Source organism: Nicotiana sylvestris, chromosome 12 (assembly GCF_000393655.2).
Source record: "Nicotiana sylvestris chromosome 12, ASM39365v2, whole genome shotgun sequence".
In the NCBI taxonomy this organism is placed as follows: Eukaryota; Viridiplantae; Streptophyta; class Magnoliopsida; order Solanales; family Solanaceae; genus Nicotiana; species Nicotiana sylvestris.
This window is the reverse complement of record NC_091068.1, coordinates 6,803,125-6,821,266: the sequence shown is the minus strand read 5'-3', so window position 1 is coordinate 6,821,266 and position 18,142 is coordinate 6,803,125. Positions and strand designations below refer to the sequence as shown.

Here is an 18,142-nt window from a genome sequence, read left to right as displayed (position 1 = left end):
TGTTAAATTCGGTAAATTTGATAATAGTCTGATACATGTTGAAATTGTGAGCCTATGGCTATTGCCGGACGGATCTGGCACGTAGATTGTCGGTGCAGTTTTGATATGAAATATGGGCACGAGGTGCCGTGATTATATAATGATGATGATGATATTGGCACGTGAATTGTCCGTGCAGTTATGATATGAAATGTGGGCACGAGGTGCTATGAATAAATGATGATAATATTGGTACGTGAGTTGTTCGCGCAGTTGCAATAGAAATATGGGCACAAAATGCCATGAAAATATGAAAGTGGACTAAGACCCGTATTTTTATGATTATGAAATGAGGTGTCACAAGGTGACTTTTATTTGAAAGAATTATTTTCAAAAATATTATTTGAAAGAATTACAGTTAAAGATATTTATTTGAAAAATTTATATTCGAAAGGTTTTTATTGAAAGATTTATATTCAAATGATTTTTATTTGAAAAACTTATATTTGAAAGATTTATACTTAAAGTACTTACATTTGAAAGACGTATATTTGAGGGACTTGATTAATTAGTTGTATTTGTGTTCCTTATTCATTTGAGCAATCTTTATGGTGTTCTTGTTGCCTTATTGCTTATATCATTGATTGATTCTTGTTGTCATTATTGGTCTTTGTTTTTCAATATTATTATATATTGCACAAGTTATTTTATTAGTGAGTGTCTTGACTGTATCTCGTCACTACTCCACCGAGGTTAGTCTTGATACTTACTGAGTACCGACCGTGGTGTACTCATACTTTCTGCAAAAAATGTGTAGAGCTAGGACTGGAGCTTTCAAACTCGAGCAGATTTAATGTGTTGATCGCAAGGATTCAAGGTAGAGCTACTTGGTCGTCGCAGTCCCTTGAAGTCTTTTCATGTTATTGTACTGTTAATTAATATTCAAACATTATCGAGTAATCGATCCTTGAGATCATTTCATGTATTCAGTTAGAGTTCGTGACTCAGTATTACCAGGTTATTTGAATATTTCCACTTTTTGGTTTTGACACTTGTATCTATATAAAAAAATAAAAAAAAATAAAAATAGCTTGAATTGTTATTATACTCGGCTTACTCGGTCTTAAAGACTAAGTGTCATCACGATGCCTGTGGTGGGATTTTGGATCGTGACACTTTTTCTATTCATATTATTTCATGGATAAGATGATTGAAACAATAATCCTTTTTTATTGAAAAACAAACCTGCACAATTGATATGTACTTCGAACAATTGAGATTGCATTCTTTGCAATATTGGTTTCCTGCTTTTGAGTTAGTTGCGTTGTTGTTGTATTTCTTTAACAAAAGCCAAAGACTCTTAACCCTAAAAGGAGTCCTTAGTGGTTAAAAAAAATAGTCCTAAGTGTCACAAGTTTTTTTACTTAAACTTTTCCAAACGTTAGTTTTTTTGTTAATAAATCTGTTTATGTTACGTCATTTAATTAAACTTTGTGCACATACTTCAAATAAGGAATGATTTAATGTATTAATTTAGTTTATTTAAAACTCCTAAATATTAGGGAGAAAACTTAAAATGATGAATTTGTCTAATATAAAATTTATTTTTAAAGGGCAAAAAAAGCGAACGACATTTAGATATAAGTATATAATATATAATATATAGATAGATATATAAATATAGATATAAGTATAGGTTTAATTCTTATGCAACAATGTAATTTAACTTAATTTTTCACTTTTTATTAATTGAATATTCATAGTTTACTAGTTACAAAGAGACAGACGGCCGAAAGGGATTCAAGAGTTCAAACCAACAGGCAAAACAGCGACAAAGACAAAGAGAAAGGCATACTAATGCATTTCAAACTTTGTACTTCCCCATAAAATGGCCTTATTGTTCAACACTCTATTTGTACTAGAGCTTTTTTTATTTTTTATTTATTTAGTTTTTAGTTTTTATCGGTGTCTGGTGTTTGCATTGAACCTTCATTAATTCGGATTGACGCAACATAAACTCACTAAAAATAAAGGTATATCCAAAATTTTAAAAGCATAAGTGCATCAGGATTAGTGGTGGTAAAATGGTTAAAAGAAAATAATTAACTATTCATATTATCTAGTAAAAAATGGGTTGGATAATGAACTTTTATAAAACGGGTCAAATATGAATAAGAACCATATTATTCATTTAGAAAATGGATAACTAATGAGTAAACATGGATAATCAATGGGCCTAACATTTACATTTGTAAAGTTTTAAATTGAGGGTTCCTCAAGTTATGGAGACTAAGAATTCTCCCAAAAGTGATCATATGCAAGAAGTCTTGGATAATATGGTTACACATATTATCCGCCGATTAACCCGTTTTTTATCCCTATTAAATATGGGTCAGGTCGGATAATTGATCCGTTTTTTTCATTACCTGTTTTCGACCGAACTATATCCCATCCGACCCACACGTCTGCCACTCCTAATGAGGAGTGTTGGAGACCGAAGTTTTCGAGAGAACGTCTAAGAAATATATTTTTGGTTTAGGAATTTTAATAGTCAAAACAAAGACTAAAGAAAGAGAACGAAAAAAACGCAAAACCAATTTAAAAAAAGGGGGAAAAAATCAAAAAAGTGTGTTTAATTAGAAAAACGACAGGGAAATGAGGATTTTACCGTATTTATTAATTAAAATATAATTTAAAAGAAGGAGGAGTACTAAGACTATATATGATTTAAGGGGAGGAGTCTATGCCCTCCCATGCCATTGGATGGATTCCTACTAGTGCTGCAGTACTACTATCATATTTGCATTCGAGTGAATGCTTATATTGGATTGACCAAATCCTTTCCATTCTGCATTGGTTTTTCGGCCGCCGAGGTCTGAGCCGTGAAATCAATTACTGATGTATCAGAATAGGTTGCTTACATTATATCTTTTGGAATGTGATTTTATTTCAAATCCTAAGTAAACATGAGATATTTCGTGCATTGAACTGTTCCGTTTATTCAACATTGGTTTTTCATTCACACTAAAACCTCAATCTTTACTTTATTGACAGATTTTTCATGGAAATTCAAGTCACTGACACCCCCATCTTATCTCATCCTATCTGATTAAGACTTAAAGATTTGTCTTATATTAATCAACTTTTTTTTTCTTTATCTTTCATTTTCTAATCATTTTCTTCTTTTGAACCGGCGGACGGAACCACTCTTTCTGTTTATCATAATTATTGGTTATGAATTATTGAATACAGCCAAGGTACAGTGGAAATTTTCCATCAATAGATGTCAAGATTTTGTTTTCAAATTAAAAAGAAAAAACATGAGCCTGTTATCTTTAGCAATAAGATTTTGAATCTTTTACCGCTACATATTCTTTTATATTTAATTTAACACACATGTTTCATATCACCTTGTCTTTTAAACGGTAAAAATATTAACTGACATAACACACATGTTTCATATATATATATATATATATATATATATATATATATATATATTTGGATTACTAGAGTGGTAGGAAAAGTTAGTTTTGATAAAAATACACTGTGTAGAGGCGGAGCAAGATTTTACACTTTATAAGTTCTAAATTTAAAATAGCGACACCAGTTATTAATAATTGAGTTTTGAATATAATTTTTATATATATTTAGTGGAATTCTCAATATAAAAACAAAGTTTGCACTAAAACTATTGAATTCGGCGGAACTCATATGTGACCTTCTAGCTACGTCCCTCTCGAGTCATTGTTCATATTTTAATTATTTAAAAAGAATGAGCTCTCGGAATTTGTGATCATGAGAAAAATAGTTACAGTCAAACCTCTCTATAACAGTTTCGTTTGTTCCGAATATTTTTGGATGTTATAGCGAAGCGCTGTTATCGAGAACGTATATTATAACATAACATGAAATTTGGTTCCGAAAAAATTTGACTTTTATAGTAAATTATTGTTATATACAGATGCTGTTATAGAGAAGTCTGATTGTTCTAATTATTTATTCATAATAGCAAACATCAGCTATGTTTGGCTTTTTAAAAAAGTTTGAAGACAAGAAAATATTCTTAACTTGCAAACGACAGTCTTTTTGTACTTGCCTTGTCAAGTTCCTCTCTCATTTTTGGTAACTGGAAATCTGGTTCGACAAAAGCACCTTTAAAAAGAAGGGTTTATTTTCCAAAAATTACCTTATAAATAACTTGCTTATTTAAAATATTTTTGGTGACTAATTTACGTAGAACTTAAATGTAGAAATGACACTAGGTAGCCATCTAAAGGGCTGCTATTTAGAATTTAGTCGGTGCTTTCTGGATTTCAGTTGAATTTTTCAGGACAATAATGTTTTGAATTGTCTTGAATTTAAGATTTTTAATTTAAAATTTCAGGACAAAATAAGCATTAGTTAATCTCTAAATAGCATCGGTAAAAATAGTTATCTGTGCCCATTTCTGAATTTTCATTTCTCTATGTAAAAAGTGTTAAAATACGTAAATCTTATGAGATCGCATTAATCTCAGACTATATACTTCTTTTAACCAATTTTGTGGACAATAAGAGTAGAAGATAAAAAAACAGCTTGGTGCACGAGACATTCCGTATTCACGCAAAGTCCGGAAAAAGACCATACTCCAACGAGTATGATGTAGTACAGTCTAACCTAATATAAGCATTAGTGGTTGTTTTCACGGCTCGAATCCGTGACCTATATGTCACACGGAGATAACTTTACCGTGCTCCAAGGTTCCCCTTCAATAAGAGTAGAAGCAGGGGGAGGGAGAGCATTAGCTGCGGGTTCGGACGAACTCATTAGGTTTTGCTTAAACCTTGTATTTTTATTAGAAAATTTATAAAATATATATAAATATTTAATTGTGAACACAGTAACTAAGATAAGCAGTGGATTCAATAATAAATTTAGAACCCATAAACTTCATATCCTAGCTCCGGCACCGAGCAGCTCAAAATATTACCATTTTAAAAACCATAGGTTTCTATTAGAATAATATATAAACTAATTAGACCCCAAACCACCAGCAGTTCAGACCAAAAAATAGTGTAACTAATGTGGATTCAGCTTTTTTTAGAACTCAAAGCTAGTCTTTTAAAGTTCAAGTTCACATATTCATTGGTTTGCAACTGTAACATTCCTACTTTATGCTATTAAAGATGTGTAAGGTACCTTTTTTATCTAGTTTATGTAAGCATACAGTTCCATTAACTTTCACTAATTTTTGATTGATTGTTGCTCAGACTATGTAATACAATGGGAATTTAAGTTTTGCAACTTTACCATGTGACCAGAAGGTTATGGGTTCGAGCCGTGGAAACAACCTCTTGTATGACTGCGTATAATATACCCTTGTGTCCAGTACTTCTTTGGACCGCGCGCATAACGGGAGCTTAGTAGACCTGACTGATTTTTTTTTTCAACTTTACCAGTTGAATGTGAATCAAGAACGCCAAAATAGAGTTTTTTCACCAAGTTATTACCCTTTGGACACCACAAAAAAAGTGTCAAATATGCACTTTAAAGACCTATTCTTTTGAAACACTGGGCCATAGCATGAGATCACTACCACTAAACAAAGTAAAAGTGATTTTGTCTGACTCAGGATGATGTGGCAGGACTAAGGTGACTTCATGACTTGGGAAAAACTCATGAAATATGACCAAAGTTTTTGGAAATAGACATTATACAAAGATGAGGAAAAGAAAAAGAAAAACTCAATTTCATGCATTTAAGGATTTGATTTAGTAATCAATGAAATTAGTGAAAAATAAGACAAATTAGGGTTCAAATTTTTTAAGAGGCCAAAAATCTATTTGATTTTTCTCATTTACCTAAACTTAGGTGGGCAGAGTAATTCCTCACGGGTGTTAGTGAGATAGTAGGTATGCGCTAGTCCGGTACCAAGTAAAATAATTGAGGTGGTCTAGCAAGTACCTGCATGCTCGATATTTGTGCTAGCAGACAATAACATATATTTAGTGAAATAAGTTAAGGTGCGCGTAAACTGACTGATGGATATAGCATATATTGATGGTTATGTGATTTTTTTATTTGTCTAAGTCTTGATGAGCATATACTTGGCTATCTATATATGTTTAGGGAGATAACAGATACGTTCTAACTTTGTAGCTGCTAATAGATAGTAACAGATACCTAGTGAAATAATCAAAGTGGTCACCAGTAAGGTACACGCAAGCCTCGCACTAGTGAACAATAGCAAATACATAGTGAAATAATCGAGCTGGTACATTTGCCCGATACTTGTGCTGGTGGATAGTATCATATAGTGACTGACCCAGGATTTTGTGCAAGCGGGTTCAATCTTAAAAGTACATAACTTTAGTCGTAAAACAGTAGTTGTCAAGGGGGTTCAAATAAAATATTTATACAAAATTTACGCAACTTTAATCGTAATATATATATATATGTATATGTACAGTATTATTTTTGATGAAGCGGGTTCAGTTTGCCACCACGTGCGTCTACCACTGGTATCAGATAAATAACGGAATAGTCGAGGTGCAAGTAAGCTAGCTCGACCCAATTCCTGCCTACAAATCTTTAACGGTCAATAGTGCTTGCTTTGGCGGGAGATAACTGTTGTTTAGGTGTGAACTGAATTTTGATTTTGGTGGGGTCACTCTTTATGGAATTTAATTTATTGTAACCTTTCGGTGTTCATATATTTTTTGGACTATAAATTTCTCTATAGCCTATAAAAAACCATCCTCACTCATTTGTTATTACTCTACACATCTTCTCATCTTCATATACACCAAACTAAGAGTCATCAAAATTTGCTATTAGAAAATAATTAATCTTTTTGAAGTTTTGACAATTTCTTGTGCCAATTTAAGGCATTTTACCTTGTGGGGTTTTAAATTTTTACTTGAATTTACTTGAATTTACCAATTTCCAAGATCTTTTTTCAAGGGCTAAGTGGGGTTTTGGCTAGAATATAAAGTTCTGATTTTTTTGTCAGAGAAGATGATTTTCTTGCTCCAGGGGAGCATTTTATCAAAGTTTATCACAATTCTTGAATTCAGTGTAGCTAAAAGTTTTTATTTTTGGATCTTTTTGATTTTCAATAGGTATAGAGGCACTTAGTTGTCCTTGAACAGAACATTTATCGGAAACAGCCTCTCTACCTTAACAAGGTAGGGGTAAGGTCCGCATATACACTATCTCCTCAGACCCCACACTTCTACCTCCCCAGACCCCACGTGTGAGATTACACTGGTCTGTTGTTGTCGTCGTTGTACAGAGGCACTTAGTTTTGGATATTTTCTTGATTTGGAACTTGAGAAATTACTTAAATGGGAGGAACATCACTGCCTCCAGGATTTCGATTTCATCCAACTGATGAGGAATTGGTTGGATATTACCTGAAAAGGAAAACTGATGGACTTGAAATTGAATTGGAAGTTATTCCAGTAATAGACTTGTATAAGTTTGATCCTTGGGAACTTCCAGGTATACATTTTATTTTTATTGATTCGCGTCGAATAATAAAAATATTGACTGAATATTGAGAAAAATAATTGTTGAACAATTGCAGAACATACATTTTGTAATCTCAATTACATTTGCCAATGATTTCCCCCGAAGCGCTACTCCCTCCGTCCCAAAAAGATTGATACACTTTGGATTTCTAGAGTCAAACGAGTTGTTCTTTGACCTGACTTTTTCATATGCCTTTTGAATTTTCTGAATTGTTAATTATTACTTATGACTTATAGTAGTTTTTATGTAGTTTCTAAATAGGTAAATTTATTACAAAAAATTTAAAGATTCTATGTTCAAATTAGCCGTCATAACTACGAATTTGACTCTCGAAACCCGAACTGTATCATTATTTTTGGGACGGAGGAAGTAATATTTTGTGCATTTCGAGCTTCATGATACTTTTGAACTGAAATTAAACTGGAAAGTTGTTGCTTTATGACTTATATGTTTGTTCCTTTATTATTGTCTAAATAAAAAAGATGGAGTGTTCTGTGGGGCCTCTCTCTTTCTTTTTTTTCATATTTGAAAGTTAAATTATTAGTATCTAATTTCAAACCCTGACCACATATTACAAGATGAAAAGCATATATAAAGCAATAGAAGTTTCTCATTATAAATGGTTCATGATTTGCTTACCTGAAATGGAAACTTTAGGATTCTGAGATCATGCAGAGACGGATTTAGGATGGGTTCAGAATTTAATATTTGTTAACGTTTTTAGTAGTTTTAGTGTTTTTTAACATTTATGTTTGTGTTCTGTGTCGAAAATACCGTGTTCAGTTGAACCAACAGAATGTAGGCTCTATCGTCCTCTGACATCTTGTCCTAAAAAATGCAGAGAAATCGTTCCTGCCAAAGCGCGACATGGAATGGTTCTTCTTCTGTCCTCGGGATAAGAAGTATCCGAATGGCTCACGAACCAATCGAGCGACTAAGTCCGGATACTGGAAAGCGACAGGGAAAGACAGAAAAGTTACCTGTCATCAGCCTGAAGTTGTTGGATATCGCAAGACATTAGTCTTCTATCGTGGAAGAGCTCCTCTTGGCGATAGAACGGATTGGGTAATGCACGAGTATCGTCTCTGTGATGATGTTTCTCAAGGCACTCCAACTTTCCAGGTTGATTCAACAAACTCAGTGTTTGCTTCTTTAATTAACTAAATCCAAGAATTCAAGAAGTTGATCATATTCTGCTATGTTGAATATGTTTAGGGGCCGTTTGCTCTTTGTCGTATCATCAAAAGAAACGATGCATCACTGAAAACAAGTGACACTTCAGTAGCAGTCTCAAATGAACCTGTTGTTCTTACTGCTGAGACGCCTACTCAAACGACGTATATGTCCAGCGATAGCAACTATTCGACTCCTATGACTTCTCCTTATGAGGGGACTAATGCAGCAAACTTTTGGATGTCACATGATATGATTCTTGATTCTTCAAAGGTATTGAGATTGTTTCTTTTTTCTATGTATTTCAATCTGGTTTTTTCTTTGAACTTCGTATTGATTTTGTTGGGTGCAACTTAGGAATGTTCTCAAGGACAGAGTACTCGTGGAAACTATCTGCATTACGACTTCCCAAACACGACATTAACACAACCAAATGATCGATTTGAGGTCACTTCGAGTTCATCTTTCCCGAGTTTTAGAGGAGAAGTTGAACTTTCTGGCGATCTCAGTAGCTATGGTTGTGTATCTCCTTACTCGGTTCATGGAAACTACACGGGATTCTATGGCAACGACGATATGTCCTATGAAGGTTATTATTATGATCAAGCCAACTCATTCGTAAAATCCAAATCTTTTTCTAACAAATGAAACGGAAAAACTAATTTAGTGTTTTCTGTCTTTACTGCAGGATATGAAGGTTGGAATCAAGCTAATATGGGAGATTTTAATGGTCTATGGTCGCACGAAGATAATTTTCAGTAATTTGATGAAAACGTCTATAAGAAAGAGCTCAATGCAACTCGGTTTACTTTGACAAACTCTATTGTTATATGAGACAACAGATTTTTATGTTTGTCTCAGAGTCATTCGATTACAGCACGTCGAGTTTAGTTCCCAAGTTCAATCCTAGTAGCTAATATGTTTTAGTACATTGTTGTCATTTTAAATATTGAAATACCTAGTGATGATCCTTTTTAATGATCACATTAGGAAATGGTCTTAGTTTGTAGCTGGTTTCTGGTTCTGATTTGTATCACCTTTCTGTTTCTGATCATTTCTTATAATGTAACCAAAATGTCAGTAAACTATATGATGGACAAATGGTTTTTCCCACTTTTTATGAAGTTGCAGTTCTTGTTGTAAAACTTCTATTGTGCATCAACAAAGTTTCCTCATTAGCAACTGTTTGTTACATTCTTCAAAGCAATCGAACTTATTAAAGAAAATGGACATTGGGTCTAATACTATCCCAAAAGCTAGCTCATGAGGTACGAATACGAGCAAACACCTCATTTCTCCAACCATTGTTGGACACTTAACACCTCCGTACACGCCTAAGACTGGACATTTGGAGCTTAGACAACAAAATATGGGAGCCTAATATCAGGTAAACCAAGAATTAAGATGGGTTCGGCTCTGATATCATCTTAAAAAAATGGACCGTGGGCCAAACTCCAAAGTCAAAAAGCTAGCTCATAAAGTGGGGATTGCCTAAAATCATGTAAGGAGGTAATAACTCATCATTCCCTCAACTAATGCACGACATTTAGGTGAACTATTTAAACATTTCTTACAAGATTCCGAAGAAACTGTTTAAAGCATTAATTACTAGCTGATTAACTTGCTAAATGCATAAGCCTTGATTGAAATGTTAAAAGGTATCATCTGGTTGATTATAGATTTCTATGTTGCTTGGACTCTTCAAAAAAGTCATCGGGCGCGTGTCGGATCCTCCAAAGGTAGTGTATTTTTGAAGTATCCGACAAAGATACGACAACATTTTTGAAGAGTCCAAACAACATAGATAGACTTCATAGGTTCCAGATTCCTCTTGACCTAAAAAATACCTAACTCTTACTCATAGTTGGGACAACTTTATTGACCTTTCGTCTGTGGACTAACCATGTACAAGCCCTGCATTTTAGGGTGGTTTTCATTGATTGCATACTACCAATTTGCAGTATATATGACCTCTTATTTTTAGACTCTTGGACATGCAAAAGACTGTTCTTGTGTTACTAATGTTGGACTTTAAGCCATTGGGCTTTAAAGTAGAAGAAGTGTGAATTGGAAATGGAGGGAAATAAAATGGAGGAAAAATGAAAAATTTGAAGAAGTGAACTTTTGTCTTGCACTTTGTCCCTCATTGGTGAGGGACAACCACATTTGTGTGCTTATATATAGAATCACTTCTTAAAGCTCTTAAAAGGAGTTGAAGAGAATGAACCCTCGCGTCGTCGTCGTCGTCACTCGCTCGGCTCGACTTTGGATTTGGATTTGGAAAATGATCGATAAAATTATTTTTTGGACAAAATTTATTTAATTATTTAATAATTAATTAAATGCCAAATCATTGCTGAAAAAAAAACGCCAGAATCCTGCTGAAGATTCAGAGGGTCTCTCTGGCCGCGGTTCTACCGCGGCAGGCAGATTCAGAGAGCCTCTCTGACCGCTGTTCTGCCGCGGTCGCGGTAGAACCGCGACAGGCAGCGTATTCTTCTGAAAAGGCACCTTTTCCAGACACCTCTTTTGATAATTGCCTATAAATTCTAAGGCAAGGCTCCATTTTCAAAATACGAAAAACACTCTAGAACTTCTTTCTTTCTGAATACATTGCATCCTAATTCGTAGTCTCTCTATCTCAAATTCGTAAGTGTGATTTTGCTCCGTTCTTTGAGTTCGTTGGTATCCTGCAGTTTGTATTGCCACTGTTGCAGGAAGGTTTATTCCGTTTTATCCTGGGAGGATTTAATCCATTACCTTGGCAACGTGTGAGGGAGTTAAAATTCCTTAAGGACGCACAAGAAAATTGTGGACTCGAAATATTTCTTATTGTTTACTGTTTTTTGTTCCAGTTTTTCCTTCTAACAGTTTTTCTTTAGTTTCCTCCTAATTTTGTGTTTCCACACAGGATTGTTAACAAGCTTAAGGAATTTTAAAAATCTAACAGTTCTGTGTTGAAATATATATATTAAACTGTTATCTATATTTTGTATACTGGTTTGGAGACTAAAGCCTTCGTGCTTTCTACTCCAATAATTGTTTTGTCCGGTTTAAAGTATAACAAAACTTTACCGGAATAAGAAACGTACGGGTTTGAAGTATATAAAAACTTCACCATTGTTACGTGTTGTGTGTTTGGTTTGGTATTCAGTTTGAAGATATCAAAACTTCACTGATTTAACAAAGTTCTGTTTTGTTTCCAACTCTACAGAAACATGTCGAATGAAAACCAAACTAATGGAGATGTTGCGGGAATGGGTGCTACTGTTACGAGTGTTGCTGCCTCGTCAAGCCGTTCAACTCCTGCTCATGCTATGGCACCAGTAGAAAACCCGGAAAGTTTTCCGGTATTGACTTCAAACGTTGGCAAATGAAGATGCTCTTCTATCTGACTACGTTGAGTTTGCAGCGATTCATCAAGGAGGATCCTCCGGTCCTGGCTGAAGGCACTCCGGATGATGAACGATTTGTGGTAACTGAAGCATGGAAACATTCTGATTTCTTGGGCAAAAACTACATTTTGAGTTGTTTGAAAGATAGCTTGTACAATGTCTATAGTGTCATGGAAACTTCAAAAGCATTATGGAATGCACTTGAGAAGAAGTACAAGACTGGGGATGTCGGACTTAAGAAGTTCGTGGCTGCAAGGTTTTTGGATTTCAAGATGATTGACACTAGGTCGGTCATAACTCAAGTCCAAGAATTACAAGTCATTGTACATGATCTCCTTGCTGAAGGTATGACCCGAATCAATAATTTTATTAATAAGATTTTTCGTGTTATTAATAGTGAATTTATTATTGAAGGTATGGTCATTAATGAGGCCTTTCAAGTCGCTGCTTTCATTGAGAAGTTACCTCCGTTGTGGAAGGACTTTAAGAACTATCTTAAACGCAAGCGGAAGGAGATGACACTTGAAGACTTGATTGTTCGTTTGAGGATAGAAGAAGACAACAAAAATGTTGAAAAGAAGTCACGTGGAAACTCGACAATAATAAAGACTAACATTGTTGAGGAGGCGCCACAAAATAAGAAGAGGAAGAAGGCTTCTGGACCAAATAATTACCCAAGCAAGAAAAAGTTCAAGGGTAATTGCCACAACTGTGGAAAATCTGGGCATAAGGCCGTGAATTGTCACGGCAAAGAATGATAAGAAGAAAAAGAATCAAGCTAACATGGTTGAAGATGAAATGGAGGACTTATGTGCCATGTTGTCTAAATGCAACTTGGTAGGAAATCCAAAAGAATGGTGGATAGATTCTGGAGCCACCCGCCATGTTTGTGCTAACAAGGAGTTATTTTCTTCTTATGCCCCTACAGGACCCGACGAGACAATCTTCATGGGAAATTCATCTACGGCCAAAATTGAAAGAGTTGGCAAGATTCCGTTGAAGATGACGTCGGGAAAAATAGTGACTCTAAACCAAGTCCTCCATGTTCCATAAATTCGCAAGAATCTTGTGTCTACCTCACTTCTTGTCAAGAATGGATTCAAATGTATTTTTATTTCTAATAGTGTTGTACTAAGTAAGAATGATGTGTATGTAGGAAAAGGTTACCTGAATGAGGGCCTTTTTAAGCTAAATGTAATAGCAGTTCCTATCAATAAAGTGAATGTTTCTTCTTACTTACTTGAGTCAAACACTTTATGGAATTCGCGTTTAGGTCACGTAAATTTCAAAACATTGCGGAAGATGATAAATCTAGAAGTATTGCCAAAATTTGATTGCATTCATTCCAAATGTCAAATATGTGTGGAATCAAAGTATGTTAAGCATCCTTATAAGTTCGTTGAAAGGAATTCAAGTCCTTTAGACTTAATTCACACAGATATTTGCGACATGAAGTCGACACCATCTCGCGGTGGGAAAAAGTATTTTATTACTTTTATTGACGATAGCATGAGATACTGCTATGTTTATTTACTTAATAGTAAAGATGAGGCAATTGATGCTTTCAAGCAATACAAGAGTGAAGTTGAAACGCAACTAAACAAAAAGATCAAAATGATAAGAAGTGATAGGGGTGGCGAATATGAATCTCCTTTTGAAGAAATTTGTTTGGAAAATGGCATTATTCACCAAACAACTGCCCCTTACTCTCCACAATCTAATGGAATTGCGGAGAGGAAGAATCGAACATTGAAGGAGATGATGAATGCATTGCTAATAAGTTCTGACTTACCACAGAACTTGTGGGGGAAGCTATACTTACAGCTAACCGGATAATCAACCGTGTACCTCATAGTAAAACACAGTCCATTCCTTATGAAAAGTGGAAAGGAAGGAAGCCTAGCTTGAAATACTTCAAAGTGTGGGGGTGTTTAGCTAAGGTACAAGTTCCTAAACCTAAAAGGGTTAAGATAGGTCCAAAAACGGTTGATTGTGTGTTTATTGGATATGTAACCAATAGCAAGGCATATCGTTTTCTGGTTCATAAATCAGAAAATCCTGAGATTCACATTAATACGATAATAGAATCAGATAATGCTGAATTCTTTGAAACTATTTATCCGTATAAAAAGGAAAGTGAAGTGACCTGCCAAAAGTCAAAACGACCTCGGGAGGAAATAACAGATGGTATGCCTAATGAAGAAAATCCAAGAAGAAGTAAACGTCAAAGGATATCTACTTCATTCGGTCCAGATTTTCTGACTTTTCTGTTAGAAAATGAGCCTCGTACCTTCAAGGAAGCAATGTCTTCCTCAGAAGCACAATATTGGAAAGAAGCTGTCAATAGTGAAATAGAATCCATATTGAGCAACCATACCTGGGAATTGGTTGATCTTCTTCCAGGTAACAAAACGTTGGGTTCTAAATGGATTTTCAAGAAGAAAATGAAAGACGATGGTACTATTGACAAATACAAGGCAAAATTTGTTGTCAAAGGTTTTAGACAACGAGAAGGTCTTGACTATTTTGACACATACTCGCCGGTAACAAGAATTACATCCATTCGAATGCTAATAGCGTTAGCCGCCTTGTATGGTCTTCAAATCTATCAAATGGATGTAAAAACATCATTCTTAAATGGTGATCTTGAGGAAAAAATTTACATGAACCAACTTGAAGGGTTTGTGGTTCCGGGAAAAGAAAAGAAGGTGTGTAGACTTGTCAAGTCCCTTTATGGACTAAAACAAGCACCCAAGCAATGGCATGCGAAATTTGACCAAACAATGTTGTCAAATGGTTTTAAGATTAATGAATGTGATAAATGTATTTACATTAAGAACGTTCCAAATCATATAGTCATTGTTTGCTTATATGTTGATGATATGCTAATAATGAGCAAAGACATTGCCGACATTCAAGCTACTAAACGTATGCTTGCTAGTAAGTTTGATATGAAAGACTTAGGAGTTGCCGATGTAATTCTAGGAATTAAAATCCAGAGGACTCCTCAAGGTCTAGCTTTGTCTCAGTCACATTACGTGAAAATGGTACTGGAAAAATTCAAACACTTGGAATTTAGAAGTGCAAGAACTCCAATTGACTTAAACCATCATCTTATAAAGAATAAAGGTGAAAGTACGTCTCAATTGGAGTATGCTCGTGTGTTGGGAAGCTTAATGTACATCATAAACTGTACACGACCTGATATAGCTTGTGCAATAAGTAAACTTAGTAGATTCACAAGTAATCCCAACAAACATCACTGGGTGGCAATGAAACGAGTTCTGGGATACTTGGAGTATACCCAAGACTATGTTTTGCACTACAATAAATATCATGCGGTTATCGAAGGATATAGTGATGCAAATTGGATAACCGGATCAACAGAAACAAAGTCCACAAGTGGATATGTTTTTAATGTTGGTGGAGGAGCAGTATCTTGGAAATCTTCCAAACAGACGTGTATCGCTCGTTCTACAATGGAATCAGAGTTTATAACTTTGGATAAAGCCGGTGAAGAAGCTGAATGGCTTCAAAATTTCTTAGAAGACATTCCGTTCTGGCCAAAGCCTTTGGCTCCTATTTGCATACACTGTGATAGTGAGGCTGCCATAGGACGGGCAGGGAGCGTTATGTACAACGGAAAGTCTCGTCATATACGACGAAGACATAACACCGTTAGACAACTACTTTCTAGTGGAATTATCACTATTGATTATGTAAGATCAAAGGATAATGTGGCGGATCCGCTTACAAAAGGCTTAACTAGAGAGGGAGTTTAGAAATCATCTAAGGGAATGGGACTATGGCCGAGGACAAGTCAACATGGCGGTAACTCTACCTAGAATTTTGGATGTTCCGAGATCTAGGTTCAAGGAGCTCAAACAAAGTTGTGATTGACCGGTTCAACATTGTCAAAATAAAATCTTTGGTCCATTCTCGTGATGAAGACAATGTTCAGTAACAAGGATAGAACTTTACACGTTCTTTAATGATTACCAAAGTTTGATGAGGTATCTATCAAATAGTGTCAATCTAAAGGATTACACGTTTAGGAATCACCTACGTAAGTGTGAAGTGTAAGCCGCTTCAAGGAGAATTCTGTAAGGCCAATTCTCTACGCACTTATGAGACCAGGCGGTGTTCATGGCTAAAACGAACACAACAATGAGAACCAAAAGACGGTTAAGGGTTGCTTGTGTGACATATTGTTGTCTAGGTATACACTAAAGTTCGACGGTTCAAAGATATCAAATCTACCGATTGACCGAGTATATCCGACATATGTTCACTACGGAAAGTTCAAAGGGAAACCTACTTATCCAGATGCAATTAATCCTTACTTGCAAAATCACATAGCTTTCATCTATGATCTTTCTTGATACAGCCATTCCCATTCATGTGGGGGATTGTTGGACTTTAAGCCATTGGGCTTTAAAGTAGAAGAAGTGTGAATTGGAAATGGAGGGAAATAAAATGGAGGGAAAATGAAAAATTTGAATAAGTGAACTTTTGTCTTGCAATTTGCCCCTCATTGGTGAGGGACAACCACATTTGTGTGCTTATATATAGAATCACTTCTTAAAGCTCTTAAAAGGAATTGAAAAGAATGAACCCTCGCGCCGCTGCCGTCGTCGCTCGCTCGGCTCGTCTTTGGATTTAGATTTGGATTTGTCAAATGATCGATAAGATTATTTTTTGGACAAAATTTATTTAATTATTTAATAATTAATTAAATGTCAAATCACTGCTGAAAAAAAAACGCCAGAATCCTGCTGAAGATTCAGAGGGTCTCTCTGGCCGCGGTTCTACCGCGACCGCGGTGGAACCGCGGCAGGCAGATTCAGAGAGCCTCTCTGACCGCGGTTATGCCGCGTCGCGGTAGAATCGCGGCAGGCAGCGTATTCTTCTGAAAAGGTACCTTTTCCAGACACCTCTTCTGATAATTGCCTATAAATTCTGAGGCAAGGCTCCATTTTCGAAGTACGAAAAACACTCCAGAACTTCTTTCTTTTTGAATACACTGCATCCTAATTCGCAGTCTCTCTCTCTCTCAAATTCGTAAGTGTGATTTTGCTCCGCTCTTTGAGTTCGTTGGTATCCTGCAGTTTGTATTGCCACTGTTGCAGGAAGGTTTATTCCGTTTTATCCTGGGAGGATTTAATCCATTACCTTGGCAACATGTGAGGGGGTTAAAATTCCTTAAGGACGCACAAGAAAATTGTGGACTCGGAATATTTCTTATTGTTTACTGTTTTTTGTTCCAGTTTTTCCTTCTAACAGTTTTTCTTTAGTTTCCTCCTAATTTTGTGTTTCCACACAAGATTGTTAACAACTAATAATTCTAAGTAATTAGGATAAAGAAACAGGATTTATCGGAAACAGCCTCTCTGTCCTATCGGGGTAGGGGTAAGGTCTGCATACACATTACCTTCCCCAGACCTTACTTTGTGGGATTTTACTGGGTAGTTGTTGTTGTTGTTGTTGTAAGATAAAGAAACACATAAGGGTGTAGTCGAACGCAAAATAAAGTAGGTGAAAATCATGAGATATGGGTAGCCTGGAGCACCAGCTCCCGCTATGCATGGGGTCCACGGAAAGGCCGAACCAAAAGGGTGTATTGTACGCAGTCTTACCATGTATTTCTGCAAAAGGCTGTTTTCACGGCTCGAACCTCCTGGTCACATGACAGCAACTTTACCGGTTACGTCAAGGCTCCCCGCAAAGCCCAAAGAATCTGCACGAATAATCTCAAATGTACAATTCCCAATCAGCCTCTGCCTATAACACATCAGAATTCCTTGCATGGAATCAAGATAACTTAACACACTTCGTAATTCAACGTAACAATCAAGAAACATGTAAAAACAATGTAAAAGAATTGTTTTCTGACCCTTTTTCTGAGAGAATCAACAGTTGCTGTTCTCTTTAATTTGAACACAATGTCAACAAAATGTTCTCCTGCCTTTTTGTTCCTTCGGTGAGAAAATGACTAAAGAAGTGACACTAACATAAGCTTTACAAAAGTGTAACTAAAAGCTCAAAATCCATTATCTCTAAAGGAAATAGAGAATAAATAC

The 18,142-nt window shown here is 35.5% G+C and overlaps 1 protein-coding gene across 1 annotated transcript; it reads left to right on the top strand.

Annotated features, from left to right (window-relative positions):
- The first annotated feature begins 6,743 nt into the window (after positions 1-6,743).
- Positions 6,744-9,786, top strand: LOC104213091 (NAC domain-containing protein 71-like). Its single transcript, XM_009762507.2, has 5 exons — positions 6,744-7,464; positions 8,336-8,616; positions 8,710-8,940; positions 9,025-9,256; positions 9,356-9,786. Exons 1-5 carry the CDS (start codon positions 7,308-7,310, stop codon positions 9,427-9,429), a joined length of 975 nt encoding a protein of 324 aa, XP_009760809.1. The 5' UTR covers positions 6,744-7,307; the 3' UTR covers positions 9,430-9,786.
- Positions 9,787-18,142: the final 8,356 nt, after the last annotated feature.

Coding starts and splice junctions, on each gene's coding strand:
- LOC104213091 (XM_009762507.2), top strand. CDS start 7,308: ATGGGAGGAACATCACTGCCTCCAGGATTTCGATTTCATCCAACTGAT. Junction 7,465..8,335: donor TGATCCTTGGGAACTTCCAG/GTATACATTTTA, acceptor TAAAAAATGCAG/AGAAATCGTTCCTGCCAAAG. Junction 8,617..8,709: donor AAGGCACTCCAACTTTCCAG/GTTGATTCAACA, acceptor GAATATGTTTAG/GGGCCGTTTGCTCTTTGTCG.